The sequence below is a fragment of the Phaethon aethereus genome (assembly GCF_964289735.1).
Source record: "Phaethon aethereus genome assembly, chromosome: 3".
NCBI classification, from domain to species: Eukaryota; Metazoa; Chordata; class Aves; order Phaethontiformes; family Phaethontidae; genus Phaethon; species Phaethon aethereus.
In genome coordinates, this window is record NC_138576.1 from 76,163,573 (window position 1) to 76,182,568 (window position 18,996).

The 18,996-nt window shown below is 37.6% G+C and overlaps 1 protein-coding gene across 1 annotated transcript in view; it reads right to left on the reverse strand.

Annotated features, from left to right (window-relative positions):
* UTRN (utrophin) overlaps nucleotides 1–18,996 on the reverse strand; it is a gene marked incomplete at its 3' end in the record, with an annotated part of 391,562 nt that overhangs the window by 232,551 nt on the left and 140,015 nt on the right. Inside the window, exons 37-44 of the mRNA XM_081998557.1 lie at nucleotides 18,648–18,797; nucleotides 17,271–17,408; nucleotides 16,305–16,457; nucleotides 9,620–9,811; nucleotides 7,623–7,795; nucleotides 3,762–3,912; nucleotides 2,152–2,327; nucleotides 894–1,029 (exon numbers count right to left, since the gene is read on the reverse strand). Coding sequence (XP_081854683.1) covers nucleotides 894–1,029; nucleotides 2,152–2,327; nucleotides 3,762–3,912; nucleotides 7,623–7,795; nucleotides 9,620–9,811; nucleotides 16,305–16,457; nucleotides 17,271–17,408; nucleotides 18,648–18,797 — 1,269 coding nt within the window. The remainder of the gene's footprint in view (nucleotides 1–893; nucleotides 1,030–2,151; nucleotides 2,328–3,761; nucleotides 3,913–7,622; nucleotides 7,796–9,619; nucleotides 9,812–16,304; nucleotides 16,458–17,270; nucleotides 17,409–18,647; nucleotides 18,798–18,996) is intronic.

An 18,996-nucleotide genomic window follows, 5' to 3' on the forward strand; every position in this document is an offset into this window, starting at 1 on the left:
TCAGCCTTTCCTCATACGAGAGATGTTCCAGTCCCTTAATTATCCTCATAGCCCTCCGTTGGACTCTTTCCAAAAGTTCCCTGTCTCTCTTGAACTGGGGAGCCCAGAACTTCACAGTATTCCAGATGAGGCCTCACCAGCACGTAGTAGAGGGAGAGGATAACCTCTCTTGACCCGCTGGTCACACTCTTCTTAATGCACCCCAGGATACCATTGGCCCTCTTGGCCACCAGGGCACATTGCTGTCCCATGGATAATTTGTTGTCTACCAGGACTCTAAGGTCCTTCTCCATGGAGCTGCTTTCCAGCAGGTCAACCCCTAACCAGTACTGGTGCATGGGGTTGTTCCTCCCCAGGTCCAGAACTCTACACTTGTCCTTGTTAAATTTAATGAGGTTCCCCTCCGCCCAACTCTCCAGTCTGTCTAGATCCCAAGTTACTTGAATATACACCCAAGTTACCTGAAATGACCAAAACCCTTATAAGTTTAAAAAGCAGGTTAAACAAAATCTCACACATGTAACAAAGTATTAAAGCTGCCCAGTAAATGGGGCAATTATGCTTACTTACCATTTTAAGCTTATTGGCTTTTTGCTGAAGTTTTGATAATTATAAAGTTGAAATGGGAACATCATCTCCAGTGAAATTCCACTTACTGAATTTTAGCATTAATACATATATTTCTCACTTTATGATACATAGCCACCATCTTCTGGCTAGATAACATAGTTTTCAACTCAACCCAACTTCATTATGAGATGCATCTTACCTGTGTAAGTAATCTCACTGTCTCACACATCCATAATGTTTCTTTGGCTATTTGCAACGTGAAAATTCCCCTCCCCAAAAGCCACGTCCTGATACTTTGCACAAGACACACTAATCAATCTTGCCTGTAATTCTTGCAAGTTTTCTTCATGGTTGAACGTAAATCTTGTGTCCAGAGCATTTTCTACATTTTCCAACCAGCAACGCAGCTCATCAAGCTTCTTTCTGTATTCTATCAGCTGCTGATTCTCTCCTTTTAGCCTGGAAAAGGAAAACAAAAAATCCACATGCATTTCTGCAGTGAGCACAGCATGTCAGTCCTACATTACTCCTGATGCAACAGTGTCACGTGTTTTTCAGTGGCTGGAGCATTTTAAAGGATTCGTTTTGGTATTCAAGTGATTGTTAAAATGCAAGATACTTGCAAATTAATACTACCGCCTTAAAAATAGATAAATTTCAGTGTCAAAGTCACAACATAGACTTTTTAAAATCTGCAGAAAACATTAAACATAACTGATAGTAATGACAACACCTTTAGGTCTAATCATTGTAAGCCACTACAAGTGGCCACTATTAGTTAAAGTATTAGAAATGTCCCTAAAACCTCCAAGGGAAAAAAATCCCTAAATCACACAAAGTTTTAATGGAACTTCTCAAACTAAATTATTAAGAAAAATCTTACTACATTTCTAAATGTATCAAGAGATGTTAAAGACGTATAATTATATAAATAGCCTCCAAAAATAACTATTCATTCCAAGGATTTATCCATATACAGTTTTTAGCAGTAGGAACAGAGGGGCAGCCTTATATTCCCAGATGCACTGAAAATTTGTCTATTTCTCTCAGACAACCTTGCTCTTTGATCTTTTTAAGTAAATATAAGGCTACTTCAAAATGGATTTTCATCTAGGCAGATGGATTAAATTGTTGCAAATACAGACCTAAAGATCTTATTTTATAGTGGAAATTCAAGACCAAGTGTTTCAATTAGTGTATCTTTGATGATGTAAAAATAGAAGTCAAGGTAATGTACTTACAGTTCAGCTTGAGCCTGAGAAAGTAGCTGAGTGTTCCTTCCTAAAAAACCCTGGCTAAGCAATGAAATTATTTTAAAAACAAAGGAACACTGAGAGAAAAGAATTTTTGTGGTTGTCATCTGGTGGGTTGTGTTAAACACAGACTCACTAAACAGTCAATTGCAGGTGCATTTATGAGGAATTAGTTCTAGAAGACAGTTCAAAACACAGAGGTCTGAATGTCAGGAAAATTCAGATTAATGACAGCGTGCAATAGAATGCACTCTCTCCCAGAGTCTTCTAAATGAGATTCTCCTCATCGCATCTGGTCAGACATTCAAATTTCTGATTAACTTATTACCTCTGTTGTCTATCCATGACCTCCACGGTGATTGCTTTCCAGCGTCTATTCAATCCCGCCAGCTTCTCCTGCAGAAAGCTCCCGTCTGTAGCAGACAGTTTCTGTATGATCCCTTCCCCAGTTCTGTTCAATGCTGAAACACTGGACTGATGGCTGCTGACTCCCTCTTCAAGTTCCTGTCAGAAACATAAAAGCCACCACACAGAATTTTATTACTGGCCTAAAGTGACTTTGATCTGTGGCTCATAATATGCAGGATGAATCCTGGGGGCATATTGTTTTACTAAAACAGGCACTTAAAGCAGTCTTACTTAAAATTGGATGCTGTTGATTTAAGTTATTAAGAATCTGTTGTTGAATCTAGTTCAATTTTCTAATGTGTGTCATAAAAAGATAATGACACAGAATAGGCTGCCGAATGCTACTTACGATCACAAGAATTCATTTAAACCATCAATGCTAGAATCCACACTCACGTTTTGACTCCTTTCCTCTTAATGTACAGCACTTTCTAGGAGTGCTAACAGCAGGTATGACTTTTTTTTAACCAGTTCCTTTCATAACCTGTGCCTCTGACACTTTCTGTAACTTAACAGTATTTTAGTTAGGACAATTATGGTTGTGCTGCCATGGTCCCCAGACAACACAGAAAATCCACGAAACTAAAGGAAGTCAGAAGATGTTGGGATCAAACCTTCAAATATCCCTGAATACTACAAAAACCTTACATCGTTAGTAAAAATTTCTTTGCAATTAAGTCAGGAATAAGATGATTCAAGAAAGAGAAGGGAAATGCCATAGAAGAAAAACCCAAGCAGCCACAAGAACACAAACTTACATTTCTTTAGCAACACATACCTAACTCTTGAATAACCATTATTCCCAAAAGAAAAAAAAAAAAAAACCACAAAAAAAAACAAACAAAAAAAACCACACCAAAAAAACCAAAAAAAAACCCACACCACAAAAACCTGATGCTTAAAGTTATGGGTTTTTCTCTTTATTTAAAAGGAAGTAAAGCAGTATAGCTGAACCAAAAAGTCTGCTCTTCCATAATGATGAGCTAGAAAAACATTAGGGAATTAAATTTCAGAACTGAAATCTGAAGCAATCAAACCTAAGATATATGTAGTTGGAATTTTCTTTTTGTAGATTGCTTATTCAAGGCAGGATCTTGCAAAGTCACTAGTTTAAAAAATAATTTGCTAAATTATAATTAACCATTGTTGGGGTCCATTTATTTAATTGTGAGTAGACAGTATGTGAAATATACAGGATTTCTTAGCTGACTAACATATTTTTAAAGCTGTAACAAACCTTATAAAAAACCAAAAATTATCCCAACATTTGAATTATCAAATTATCTCAAACCCATCCATACTAAAAGTCATCATAAAACACTATACTATAAGCAAGAGTTGAGATCTTCCCCAAGAATCATTTTCAACTGCAATTGAAAAATAACTTTTAAGAGTTGCCACTTTTTAAAGTATAATTGCACAGCCTCATTTCAATTCTGTATGTCTATATAGAAAACTAGAATTTTAGACAAAAAAAAAAAAATCAAGACTTTTTCCAGCTTGCTCATTTTCTGCACAAATCATACATACCTGCTGATGTAGCCCAGCTGCCTGCAGCTCCAGGCTGCCATCTGGACCATGGGCATCAGCTAGTAACATTTCAGCTTCTGTTATCCAGTGGGAGAGGTCATTGAGATCACAGTGGAACTGCCTCCATGCCTCAATCGCTCTATCAAAGCAACTGTTTAAAAACAAAGCATTGAAAAATTACCCAAACCGTTTCCGTGAAAAGACTACTATTCCTACTCCAGCAAGTAGAAACTTTCCTTGCAAAACAGAAAGGCTGGCATATAGCCTGGTTAACAAAGCCCTGGTACTGAAGGCTTCCTGACATAGTAGTAGCCGGTAAAAGCCAATAGCGCAGCATGTCGTCAACTTCCAACTGAAGGAAAAAAAGGCAGCCATAGGCAAACTTTTGCTTCTATCACTTAAAAAATAAAGATTGATTAGCTGCATGAAATTGGTCTGCAGAACCCTTTTCTTCTTTATTATAAAACAGTTCAGATATCAGTGTGGAACATGAAATATGATTAATTGCTCAGATTATATTTTTTTTAATTCATAAACCATGGGGTGCTAGTGCCTGGAATTTAATAAGTGAAGGTGATTTTGATTGTATAGAACTGACTGTATTACCAGTGGGCCCGCATAAGTAGGTCTTATACAATTTAATCACACAATAATTTACCAGGCATTTCATTATTACTACCATCTTTGCAGCCTCAAATTAATGGGTAGCTTAACTTGAAGGCCAACATTTTCTAGCATGGAACATGCTGAATTATCACAGTCAGAAGGATGTTTTTAACTAAAATGAGTTTGTTGACATAGTAGAACTCTAACAAAAACAGCCTATGAATATTAAATAAGAAAACCATGTCAGAAAGGCTGGCTTTCTACTTGTCAATTGCTAAGTCTGTGTTAGCATTATAAAGCAAATAGGACAGATGTCTCAAAGGACGCAGGACTTGGGACAAACAACGTATCTACACCAACACACTGGATAGTATCCCATTCCAAACTATTAGTCATCTTTAAAGACATAGAAGGCCAGGTCTCCTGCTTATCAGGGGACCCTCTAATGTGACAGAGGAAAGATCTCATCTGCAGTCCATCATTTTTGTCTTAAACAATTCCAACGGCAAAGACGCCAGGGTTACCGTTTATATACAGATGCAATCTGAAGTTAGCAGCATAACTTTAAAGAGCTACCATTGCAACTATTTTCTTCACTAATTAAATTCAACAATCTCAGATATCCTAGTGAGATAGGATTTTCATCAAAATTATATCTCATTTTCATCAAGACATCCATATTTCTTGGCACATACAGGGCTTTTTTTAATTATTATTATTAGAATTGGCCCACGTGAAGAATAAAGAAGAAAGCCTTAAATATCTCTACTTAAATTTTTCTGACCCTACCTCCTAGTTCTACCGTTTCAGTCTCCTGCACTCATCTCAATGCAATACACTAGACCAACCTCTACACTGATGCCAAATCTCATTCTTCTTTTATTTCTCAGGTACATTTTAGTCTAACTGAACATACTGTCTCGCTATATTATCTCATTCCACATTTAATGAGGAGAGATATTCTAAGCACTTAAAATAGTTTAAAAGAACATTTTATTGGCTTCCTTTAAAATTAAAGTTTCTGAACACGTGACTGTTTCAGAATCCAGAATTTTAAAACTTTAGAGGAGAAAGCATTGAGATACAAATTTTTTCAAACTGTACTTTACTAAGTACAGTTTGAATTAAACTTGTGCTTGGCTACATCCAAGCTTTTATCAAAGGTTTAACTACTTAGCTAACGCTCAATCACAAAATCATTACTGACTCTGAAAACTAAATCAATACTTTGCCACAGACTTCAGATGCTGTTTCTACCAATTCTGTCAAAATGTCCACCCACTCCAGAAGTAGAAAAAAGCCAGAGATTATTAAGGAGATAAAGTCTACTAGTCTTCTTGCTTATAACTTAGGACTGGGAAAAGCAGGAATAAACTTGGTTAAAAATTCTTCTTACTAGCAGAAAGGGTATAAAAATACAGCATTTTAATATTGTCTTCATTAATCAAAGCATATCCTTCTATTGAAATTGTAGGACTTAATATATTCAGGAAGCTACATACCATTTCAGCTTAAATTGCTAGTCCAGTAGTCCCTTCTGTATGAAAATCACACCCAGTGTTATTCTCATTGAGATGCACAGCTTTACAAACTTTATGAAGTTCAAGATTAATTTGTATTCAGTGAACCAATTGAGGAGGTAATCCATTGCATTTTGCCAGCTAATCATAAACATTGAACTTCCTCTGATACACTTATCTTTTTCAATGGGAAGACAAGGTTTCTGGTTAACCCTGGCTACTTAATGAAATGAAATTTAAGTAGTAAATGAAATTGTACTCATACTTGCAAAAGGATAATATTAGTTAAAGCTTTTCAATTAAGTTACGGGGGGGAAGAAAGGCATAACTAAAGCTTAGCAGGCATCATACCTACAAAGACAACCAGATAGCTGCAGGCATATACATGCAGATGGGCACCAGATTCTGGAGCAGTTGTCTCCAAATATGGCAGGTGACCACAGGCAGGCAGCAAGAGTACAAAAAGTGGCACCACTAGTTGTTTTCAAATTAAAAAATTGTGAAACAACAGTGCCTGCTGAATTACTAGAAATCTTGATGGTTCACTGATTCAGCGGTCCAGAATTTCTGGAAGTCTCTGCTGAGACAATGCCATCAACTGATTTTTATACTCCTACACATACACCAGTGCTCTGAGAAAGAGTTGAAAACATCAGCTTATGTAACACAAACTTCCTAAAATCATCTCTTCAAAATACACTATCAAATGTGTTTGATATCAGATTTCTGGTGCTACAAAGCAAGGGAACATGGTTAGACATTTTATGCTCTACAGAACTTCTGCATTAACCATTACCTTATATCACCATTAAAAAGCAAATACTGTAAAAGCAATTTAACTACAGTATGAGCCTTTGCATTTAAGTTTCACAAAATCATTTTCAGCCATTAAGGTTTTTTTGCATAGCAGCAATCTCAGTGTCTACTGCTGTTTGCAGTGTGAATATCTTCATCTTAGTGGTAACTTCCTGAACACATATTTTCATACTTTCACCAATTCCAACTTAAAATGCCTTTCTGACACACTTTTCCAAGTTTGACTAAGTGGTATTGAGTTTGTTTTTAAACATTTAAAGATATTCCAGATAAGGCATTTTCAGTTTAGAATATTTTCTGTAAGGGCGGGGAGAAATCACAGCTTCGCTTAACTTTGTGGTTTGTTTGTTTTTCTACTTTTTTTGCATAAATGAAATTGCAGCTATTTAATCTTTCTGGAAAGGAAATAGGAAATACATTTTTCTCAAGCATTGATTTTTAGTATTCTCTTGTTCTCTCAACCACAAAATTTGATGACGTGGTCACCTCTCATCTTCAGTTATTTACAACAAAGATTATTGGCAACTATCATGTGTGCTTATTTTAAAGACCCCACCGTTTCAAACTCCTTCCCTCCTTCAAAAGCAGCCTTGAATTCTTTGTTAAAAGATGTCCTAGTCAGCATTTTTCATCTCGAACTTTGCTTTGCAAAACCTTTACAAAACAAAGTTGTTTTACAAACATTTTATTTTATAAAGTAAAAACAATCAGCTTCATAAAAGCACCCAAACTACAATTTGCATATGAACTGTTTCAACATTCAATAACTCTGGCAATTATTGTGTAATACTAACATATTAAAGCTGATTTCTCCCAAACTCTTTATCTTCTTTATTAGGGTACATTTGTAAAAATGCTTATAATCAAGTACATAAAATATTTACCACATGGCCACAGAAACCAAATATCCTTGACTTACCACTTACGATCGTTGTACATTCTATTAATTCTATCCCATTCTGCATTCAACTGGGTTAGTGCATCTCCTATTTGTATCGCCTCAGGTCCAGATGCTTCTAATATAACATCAGGCTGCTTCTCATGTATGACTGCAATTTGATCCCCAAGTTTATCCAAAATATCTTTTATGTTCTGCAAGTACAGTAATAACTCAAGCCATTAGTAAAGTCAACATCAGCAGAAAACGTAAAAAAATTTTAAAAAGACCAAAAAGTAATTTCTTCAAAACAGTTCCAAAAACCAGTATCTGTAATAAGACCATGACCATCATCAGTTTACAAATTAAATCAGTCTTAGCACCAAACTGAAGAGTCCATCACACCTTTTTCAGCATGTATCCTCAGTTTTTTATGAAGAGGATGAAATATTTTATATATCCAGTCTGTAAAGGGGCATACCATACTTTTCAAAGCAGCAGTGTCTTCATTATTAAACAAATCTGACCCTGTGTCATGAGGACACTCTACATATTCCTTCCTTGTGTAAAAAATGAGCCATGAAATGTGACTTTATTATGCTTCATGTAGCCTCACACACAGAGAACTGCAAAAGCATAAGCTACATAAAAATTTTAGATTGAAATGACAACGTTAAGGCCATGTATCTCAAATATCACTGAACTACGATATAAGAATACCTTTAAACCAGATGCTGTTGTAAGACTGTCTTGGTATTCAGAGGACAAACAGTCCATGCAAACAGCGGAATTTGCTTCTCTTTTTGAATTTAAAACAGTTACACTTTTAAAAATTTCATGCTTTGCTATTTGCTTCTTCTGAAAACATCCTTAGATGAGACCAAAACTTCAAAATCAGGCAAGAGACCTGCACCAAAATGAAGCATTTTAAACCCATTTGAACAAAAGCACTCCTAATTGTACTTAAGGGATCAGAGAAGCAGAGTAAACAGGGACAAGAGAATCTCATCAACAAAACAGAAGAGTCACCTACTTTGTCAAAGTTTGGCATCATTCCCCTAATTTGCTTTTGAAAACTATGCCAAAAAATAAATATGAAAAATGAAAGCATGTACACAGCATAACAAAAAGCAGGTCAGAAAAGTGGACTAAAATTCTGAAAAGCTTTTAAAGGACCTGTATAACAGCTGCAGAAACAGCTGATCTAGCTCTAAGAGAGAGGTAAAGCCTGACTACCTCAAATATAAAGACACATGAACCCCACTATGCTTCCCAACCCATAGAGTTACATCTATACTGCACCGCATCATGTGCAGTTCTCAACCCAAATGGATGTTTTCTGTGGGAATCTCTGTATCACGCTCCTTCGCATGTTCAAAATTAACCAGGACTCAGACTTCTACTTACTTAACTCACATTTGACAGCAGGATTCAACACTTTCAAACATACTTTCTTCATCCCCTTTTGAAGGAGGGCAAATCCCTACCTACTTCCTCATCATTAATCACACAGGTAAATCCACTGGCTGGCAATGAGAAGCGGAAGCTTAATATTGATGATTTGCTAATCAGAACAGGTACTGTTGTCTTATGGCCTCATACACAGCTTCATTCAAAAGTCAAGAGTCTCCCTTTCTCCCTCTTCCCATGTGAGCAATAGTTTTCACATGGCACTGAGAACAGCAGCTGTGTTAAGGAGACCAAGCAGGAATGTAAGGAGATTGGCTTTAGCATTTCTCTATGTATTATGTAGACTACATGATGAAAAACACAACAGTTTCTCCAACAAAAGAAGCCAAACCTTTCTCCCTCAACCTCCCACTCAGCTTCCACACTGTTCCACCTTGTATCCAGATTCTGCATAAAAGAAAAATTAGCCACAAAAGTGTCTCATTATTTATTTTTCAGTGCATATTGATCCAGTGTATACTAAGCAAAAATACAAATAAGGCTATACAGTCGCTAAGGTGGTCTTTTTTTCTTCTGCTATTCCCCTCTCCAGTTCTTCCCTCTGAATATAATGCTTAGGCATGCAGTACCTTCAGCGCATCTTCTTGAGTTGAAAAATCCTCATAGATGCCAGTATTTAGCTCTGGTGCATTCAGCAGCAGTTCAACATCAGCCATGGCCAGCAAGACTTTGTTGATTTCAACCAAGTACTCAGCCGAAAAAGGCAAGGTCCTAACCCCTGCGGCAAAGTGGCGTTTTAACCTCTGCTGGACAGGGATTGCCTAAAAACATGAAAGTTCGTTTTATATTTCAAAGAACAAGCAATTTTATGAAAAAAATCTAAATCAGTAGACTACATGCAGAATAAGTAATTTTGTATATTCAAAGACAAAACAAAGGCCTTTCTAGCAAAGTTACATAAATTAAGAAAGCTGCAAGTTCTGCAGAGAACTGTTTCTATATTTATTTTTAAAAGTCAGAAAACAGTAGATATCATGTTTCACAATGACCCTGTATTATTCTTTATTAAAAATCCAGGACGCAGGAGTACTGAGAGCACTGCTGTTACTCTCACCTTGATCCTTACCATTTCCAGAAATTACATTTCTTGATCGAGCCTGTATCTAGTTGTGATTGCAACCCACTGTCTGCTTCCTTCATCATCAAGGACTACCAGAAATAACCATTTTACTGAAGCAGACATTTTTTTCCTCTCCACATTCTTTCCAATAAGCATCCCTACCCACATTTCCCAACCATTTTTTAAATAAATTAGTGCTCCACCAATACCACAATATGCTTTTTGTAGCAATAAGAGACACTAACTCCTCAAGAGCTTGGCAATTGTTATCTGCTCTGGCTGTAAATCCAGACTATCTAGCCAAGTACCATGTTAGCAGATAAGAAAACAAGAATAGCTTTAATTTAATTTAATGCAGCTTTTTCTTGGATCATAAATGATGGCCTGGATCTGAAGCATTAGGAAGCCAGCTGCAAGCAGCTATACTCTGCCATGCCTGGCAAAGGTAGCAGAGGCAGGTGAAGCAGATAGTCCAAAGACTGGAAGCAGTTTTTCGCTTAAAAGGTTTCTCGTCCAACAGGATTCTGTTACCATCTCTGAAAACAGACCAGTTCTTTAAAATCAGCAATGAAAAAGTAAACTGACCTCCACATACAAAGAATTCAAGCAACTTCTGAGCCACCATCCTGTACTTCGTGAATTTGAGTGAAGCAAAACAGAGACACTCAACTCTGTGATTTACTACCAGCTGAGAATACACTTAAGAGTGTGTGAATAAATGTATGTTCACAGCAATTTAAGCCAGTGAATTTTACTTTGCAATTAGTCTGGGCTGGGTGCACACATGTAAATCACTACCATAGCTGATGAGTAAAATGTTAAGCCTCACTAACAAAGTTGTTTGCAAACACCTGTCTGTACCTTCCTCCTCCACATGTTTCTGAGCATTTCAAATACATCATTCAAATTAACTGGAATCTAACATATGAAGCATGTGTATTGCAAAAGAAAAAGACTGCAGCAGAAAAGGTATGCTCATGTATTCACCATTCAGGACTTCTTCTCATGCACTCAATACTCCTAAGGATTTTCTTTTGTGTTGGTTTGGGGTTTTTTGTTTTGGTTTTGTTTTTTTTTAAAAGTAGACAGTCATTCCTGTTATTGATACTGGGGACACAGTTGTACTCCCACAAGACTTTTACCACCAAACATGGTATTCTTTCAGTTATTCATTGCACACCAAAAGAAATAGGAAGTACAGGCACATAAGCATAAATTGGGTCTACTGAAAACAAGTATTATAGACAAGCTGTACATAAAAATCCATAAAATACTCAAAAAATACTCATACATAGCTTTTGATTCAGTAGCAGTACAGCAAGCAGGCACCACAGTAAAAAACATAAACTACTCCATATGCTTCAGTTACAAATCCAGAATCTTGGTCCCTGATGCTCCCCAAACACATTTTCTTGAGGTGCAGTGTATTTTGTCAGCTCCCATCACTGAAGTTTGGAGCAAAAGCCAAAGGCTTAGGCAGTACTCTGATTTCCTGAGGAAGGAGAGGCCCCAGCTCCAAAGAAATCAGACAAAGCCTGTGCACCTCAAAGTATCTTTTCCCCAGCAATGTGGAATAAGGCCGAGTTTGAACAAACACCAGGATGCCTGCTGCAGCACAGCTGCCTGCAACATCTTCACAAGGTGTTTTCTCCAACATCCCACAAGTCTCATTCTCACCCAGGCGACAGTCCAGAATCTAGACTTCACCCAAATTAATAGGTCACTGGACTTTATTATCATTCTACTTCACAGGCATTGCTTTATCTTCCATGAGAAAAAACTTGCACAAGATTTAAAACAACATCTGTTGGCATGCATCAGACTTGTTCTCCACTTGCTGCCCACGCTGACATACACTGAAACTTTTTGCTTCCCCAGTAGCACCACCCTGGGCCAGGTTGCTGCTCTTCTGCAAAGTGAATTGCTCCTGGTGCTGTTCCTGCAAAGCACACCTCGTTGCTAATCGCCTCCAGCTGCCTCCCATAACTGAGATGACGTCTCCTCCTTTCACAGCCCTCCTTCTTAAAAGGTGAACATACGTAAGTGTTATAACCACATTACTGCTTTACTACAGCTCAGTTTTAATTCTTCAGCTGTTCTCTATCTTGCATTGCAGTCTAGCAGATTCTAAAATGCAGCATAATGTACTAAAAAATGGAAGAGCAGAAGTTGGACATAACTGTCTCACATAAATCAAGCACCGATATGTCACAGAAACTGGTTTTTAGGGTTTTGGTTTGTTTTTTTTAAATTAAAAAAACAGGCAAGCAAACTCTTTTTGTAAGCACCCACAAATATAAAGTTAATCAAAGGTTATTTTAAGATGAAATCTGACTGGATGACTGTAATAGCCCTTTTCTACTTTAATTTCAGTGGTAACAAAGCATGTTTGTTAAATTTGATCTCTCTTTAATACTAGGAAAAATGTAGGACTGGGGGAAAAAAAGGGAATACTTCATTACCAGTGTACATTCTATAAATAAGGCCACTCAATGAGAGCTTCTAAAAATAATTTTAATTCAGTGGTCAAATAAAAATTTGTTTCCCCCTGTACTTAGCAGCTAGTTTGACCTGCAATTCAGAATTTGGATTCAAATTTTCTTCCCTTTTCCCCTTTCACACTTAAGTATATTTTGAAAAAAAATCTACCAGAGATTCAACTCAAGAAGATATTCTGACTTGCTTCCAAGTGGGTTTTGGAAAATACTGCCCAAGAAATTGACATAAAACTAACTAATTTACCTTACATATTTAACTACATAAACATTTTAACCAAATGTGTTTACGCAGGCTAATCTCGGATCACCACATACTACTTATAGTCTTTGCAAATAAATACCCTTTTGATTAGAAATGTTCACTTTTTAACCATTTCTTGCCCCTTCGCTCTCACACTTGATATTTCATAGCCAGTTTTCTAGGAAAAGGTTTTCCAAAGCTAAAATCTCATGTCCCTTTTATTTGTTCTTCTGGATTAATTAATGCAGTCAGTAAGCAACATATTTGTGTGCAATGTAGCTAATGGTTCATATTTAAGTAACCCAGAACCTTCCCTATAAAAAGCACAAAAGGCAAACAAACGCGTTTTCTTTATTATGGGAATAATACTTCAAGAGCCTTCAAGATGGTGTCTGTGTTTCAGTTTATAGGAAAAAACCGCACTGTGCCTGCAACAGCAAATTCTCTTACCATCTGCAAAATTATCATTTTCACTTCAAAACAGTTTTCTAAAACCTCGAAAAAATCTCTCAGGAACTTTAGTCAACTAATTACCTCTGCAATTCGAGGTTTAATTTTTTCCCGTCCCTCATTCTGAGCCAAGTCAGAATAGAGCAATTTAAATAAATACTAAAGCAAGGTTAGAAAAGAAGAAACTCAAGGAGGTACAAACTTCCGATGCAGGCTTTTCTAGCTAACAGATTTGTGGCAAAACAAGGGTTATTCAGAAGTACCTGCTATGCAGAAGGGTTACCAATATTTCAGAGACACTTAACTCCATAATCCCTAGAAGCATACAGGATGAGGAATATTTATGATCTAGCCACTTCCAGCAAATCAATATATAGATATAGATGACCTTCAAGCACCATAAATAAGTCCTCTCCTCCACACTCGTTTACAAAAATGTGAATCATGTATTACATAAAACCTTAATTGGAGTTTACTCCCCAGCTTGGCAGATGAAATCTTTCTTTCGCTCCTTGTTTGTTCATTTCAATCACTAGTTTCTCTTCCTCTGCTCGCTGCACCTTCGTTACAGCAAGGTGAAGGGCTGAGCCAGCTGCGCACCAGCAGGCCAAGAATTCATTTAGTGCTTCTCAGTCCTGAGCTGAGATGAGCAAAAAGCACTGCTATTTGGCAGTCTGGCGGCCCTATGGATAGATCCAGGGTCTCCCTTTCCCCACCTTCATCAGACATCCCTACTGACTAAAGAAGAGGGAGAGAGGGTGTTCAAGCACCAAATAGATGCTAAAAATTGGGAAGGGGCAGTTTCTGATGCAGAATTTCAGCATTAGTGTCCCCCCCTGGTGCTGAGGGTAAGTGAAGTCTGGTGGCTCCAAGAAGATTATGGAGCAATTGTGTTCATCTAAAATGATGATGATATTTGGGAACACTATTCCTCCCTTTAGAAATGGTATGGTCCCATACCATTTTTTGTGTTCAAGATCAATGAGTAAAGCATGTGAAAGAACAAGACATAAAAGCAACATAAAGTCAGTTGAGACAGGCTCTCTTACCACTCAAATATCATAAAGGTAGAGGCATAGGCACATGAAGCAGAAGCATCAGTTCCTGAGTTTCACAGCAGTAATGAAAAACTGCTGTGGTTCCTTTCTGAAAGCCTAGCTGGTGCAGCCAGACTGGAAACTACATCTGGATATAAAAAATAAATACATCTGGATATTAAAAAACCCATATTTTTACACAATTCTGAACAAAGAGAATGTTTCTCCATCAACAGCCTATTGTAATTGCTGTGGTAATCCATATTTACATGTTATTCTGCATTCAGCACCCAGATACCAAGATGCAGTAACCCAGGAATGGATCCAGCAGTGCCAAGGATTAGGTGCAGCATATGCCTAAAGAAAAGGGCTTTACAGGAGGCAAAGGATCTTCCTCAGAGAAAATCAGTCAACCTGCAGCGAGAGCAACAGTCAGGTCTGTTGGTCAACAGCCAAGGAAGTCCAGTCTGTAGCACAACTGGACTGCTCCCATTAGCAAAGAACCATCCAGGTGCATCTTTTTCCCTTTTCAATCCAGTAATTGGTTCACTCAAAGCAGCTGACAGTCAAACAGCAAAACTGAATCACATTGTTTTACTTTAAACGTGTATGGATCCCCATTTCCTTCAAACAAATTCTCTGGCATCAGTCAGGTTCCAAGGAGCTCATGTGCAAGTACCACAGTACACCAGGCATGACCACTGGGGACCCAACAGAGCAATCAGATGTTAAACAGACCCTGGGGCCATCTTTGTTGCCCAGCTCTGTGTAGGAGTCTTATAATTTGAAAAAGTCACTCTAAAGAGAAGCAGATTTAAGAGGTTTACTTTTATAGCTGATACTGAATAGCCTGCATGACCAAGGAGAGCAGACCATCTGCCATAGGTCTACAGCAGCTGAAGCCACATAGCACTACAGCTGTCAACGAAGAGCACCACGTTATGGTTTTGTGGTGTGAGTCTCACAGGGAACCACAGCATTTTACCCCTGCCTCCAAGATAATTGGTGTTGGATTAAAACATTACAGAACAGTCAAAAAGAGATTGATTGGTTTTAATTACGAAGCCTTATATGCAGAAACTGAGAAGTACTTGACAGATTGCCTAGCCCCCAAGCTTGTCCAAGAAATTACTTACTGCTTCACAAAGGTTCCTCACTGGTATTGCCTAAAATATTAATGTAATTACCATGCAGCCAATGTGTTTTGAAGAATTAAAAGGAGAAGTAAAATAAAAAAAAAAAACCACCAACAAACCCACAACACCAAGAAAATCCCACAAAACCACCAAACCACAACAAAACAACAAAAAAACTGCAATGGAAGTATCTGTAACCTCAATAATTATGACCTTGACATCCTATTAAATCAGTTGTGAAATTGCTTGTCAAGACCCCCCACACACACATTATCACACATAACTTCTCATCAGAAATACTTCAACCTTTGTCATTTTTATGAATCGTCATTGTGTACAGTAATACCAGTCACATAAGGGTAGTTATCCCTCCCTAAACACTTACAGCACTGAAAGGCAGCATCAGAGTAGTTCCAATATCCCAACCACAGGATGCAGAGGCACTGAGTTTAAGCCTCAAACGAGGCTTTTATTATACCTGCACCAACCAGATGTTGAATCAGGCTCTTTGAGCCAGGGTATCAAAAAGAGCTAAGCATAATCCCCATGAGCAAGACTGGCAAGAGAAACTGTCCTCATTCAACCACACTGCCCAGATCACACTCTAATACTTGGTCGTGATGGCTGGGATATTTTGGATTTATGATGACTATGTAGAAATCCCAAACTAGTGTATGCAGATAATTTCCTAATGAAAAATTAATGCTGTCAATTTTGAAAACATTTCTTTCCAAGAAGGTGTCAAAAGAAACACCATAAAAACCTAATATATGAATCTCTAAAGCTCACACATACTGTTCAATCTGCTCTAAGAAAGAAAAGGCTCATTTACCTGTAGTTTTTGTTCATCTTCCACACCTTGCAGGCCTGACAGACGGTGCTCAGCCTCATCCAGCCACTTCATTAGACTGTCATGCTCCTTCTTATACTGGGAAAACACTGGAGAACATTCCACCACCTGCCTCCTTTGAAATGACCTGCACTCCTACAATCCAGTGTATTAGGAAGATATGGTATAAGAGGAGGGAAGTAGTGAACAGAATAGGTCTTATTTATTTGAAAAACAAGAATACTCAAGGGATTACATTTCAGGAAGCAAATTCCAAAATATGCAACAGTAGCCATTTTTTTTTTTTAAATAGCTATAGTCTATTTATCTGCACAGGCATGTAATCAAAGCCAGCCTGAGGGTCTTATCCTGCCTTTGAGCTACATCTCACCTTACCAAGTCTAATATGATTCAAACAGATGAGCTAAAAGGAATACAAGAATACAGATCCCCTTTGTTCTACACAAAAACAATTTTAATATGGCATGTGTATGACAGCACCACAACATACTGGAGTCTACAGTTGCTTATAATACCCTCCATAGGAAGCAAGAGGAATTCAGGAGCAGACTCATGTTCACACAAACCTCCTCTGCTGAGAACTCAACAAATACACTTGTGTGTGTGTCTATGTAGTCACTCTTCACACAGCCTGGTGGTGGAGACAAACTTCTGCTAAAGGGCCAGCAAAGACAAGTGAAGCAAATGCCCAACTGTGTAAATACATATAGGGTGGCCCTCTGTGAAGCTGTGAAAAGGACTTTAAAAATCAAAACCATTCTCCCACAACTCTGGAATGACAAAATTCGTATTCAGGAAGTGCAAAGACTCAGTGTCAGACCATGTGTACGCACATTTAACTCTTCCCCAGAGAATCTTATACATTAAAAAATTCATAACCAGGTCATGGGACAGCAAAGGGAAGACTACATAAACGAGCTTTAACTATAGTACCTATCATAATCGTACCTGAACACTGTTGTACTTCTTTTGCAGAAGTAACAGCTGTATGCGGATCTTCTCTCTCTTATGGTCCTCCATAGGCTGCTGTAACAACTGCCCTCCTCTCTGTAAAACTTCTTCAATCTGAGCTCTTTCTTGATCCAGCTAAAATTACACAAGTCTGTATTACCTACAGAAAGCTCAGCTATGGTTTCCAAAATGAATTTATCTACCTGCTCAGATGTTAACAGTAATGGTACCAAACTGTTGTTTTATTTTCCAATGTGAGCCAAACAAATTCAAGCAGAGATTCTCCTCCACAACTACCAAATCCTAAAATCCAACTTGGGCATTCCATAAACTTCATAAAGAAATACCCTGCAGGAAGCTCACTAATGAGCCAACAGTAGGCAACCACAGCAAGAGGGGGCTACAACTTCAGCTCCATTTCTGTTCTAAGCATTACTTGACAATAATAGGCAAGGTCAGAGCAGAATAGCAGAAAACAAAAACAAAATAAATATAAACACAGCACAAAGAGAAGCATGTTTTATAACAAGAGGTCCTTCCATAGAGGCCTTTTAAAAATTTATTTCAGTAGTATATATGCCATTTTCCATAGACTTATATTCAGCTTTCCAGCTGTTTACAACATTTCATATGCTTAAAAGGAAGGCAGATAGGGTGGCCTGGCAGGACTTTACCCAGTTTTGTAGCCAACAAGGTTATTGTGGACAAGATACAAACAGAATTATGACAGTTTTATACAGGTGAATAGCAGAGCCTAGATAAGAATCTAGAAATAGATAAATTTTGTTCCAGGTTCTTATTTGGACTTGCTATGAGCGTTATTGCAACACTCTTACTTGCTCCTCATCTCACAAGCATCCACTGACCTAACCCATGCACTGTGATTCAATATATCAATACCAGTTTAAATTTAAAGTGAAAAAAAACCTACCAAATGCAATAGAGGCCTGAAATTGCCAAATACACAGTCTCAGCTGCATTAAGTAATCATTTTAATGTAAGTTCAGTCACTTAGATATGAAGAAATTAAAAACCAGTTTTACACCCTCTTATTTTTACAGAAAGGATTCCTTAAAAACAGCTCCTTTGTATAGAGGAGAGAAGATAAACGAAAATCAAAGTTCACGACCCGTATAAAACTATGATGAAAATACAGATTGATGTATGACTTGTTACTCTCAATGCACCAGCCAAGAGGCAGCAGCTATGGGAAAACTGTGCAGTGTATCCAACAACCTAGTAATTCCCTTCATTTTCTACTCCTGTCTTAAAAAGATTTTCTCAGAAGAATTCCCTCTCAAAGTCTGGAGGAATGTAACATGTTGACAGAACAGAAAGGGAGTTAGTTATTTAATTCTTCCATTGTTCACAAACCTTTTCATCTTCCCCACTCAACTCCAGATGCTTTTCCACAACTTTTAACATATTCTGTATGTCACAGTCAAATTTTTCCAGATCTGGAAAAGCCACTCTAACTTCATGGGGCTCTGACATGACAGGAAGTCGTTCTTGTCCAACAAGCAACTGCAAAGGAAAATAAAACTTTGTTCAAGCTGAAAATTTAGTATGAGCTGTCACACACAGTTTAATGATTTAAACCAATTCTCCATGAGCAGGCATACTAGTTTGTAGGACCATCAGATATCAGCATTAAGAAAAATTGCAAGAGTTGTTTGATCTAACACTGAGAGTTAGCTTGGACACAGTGTTGACAGGTATTAGC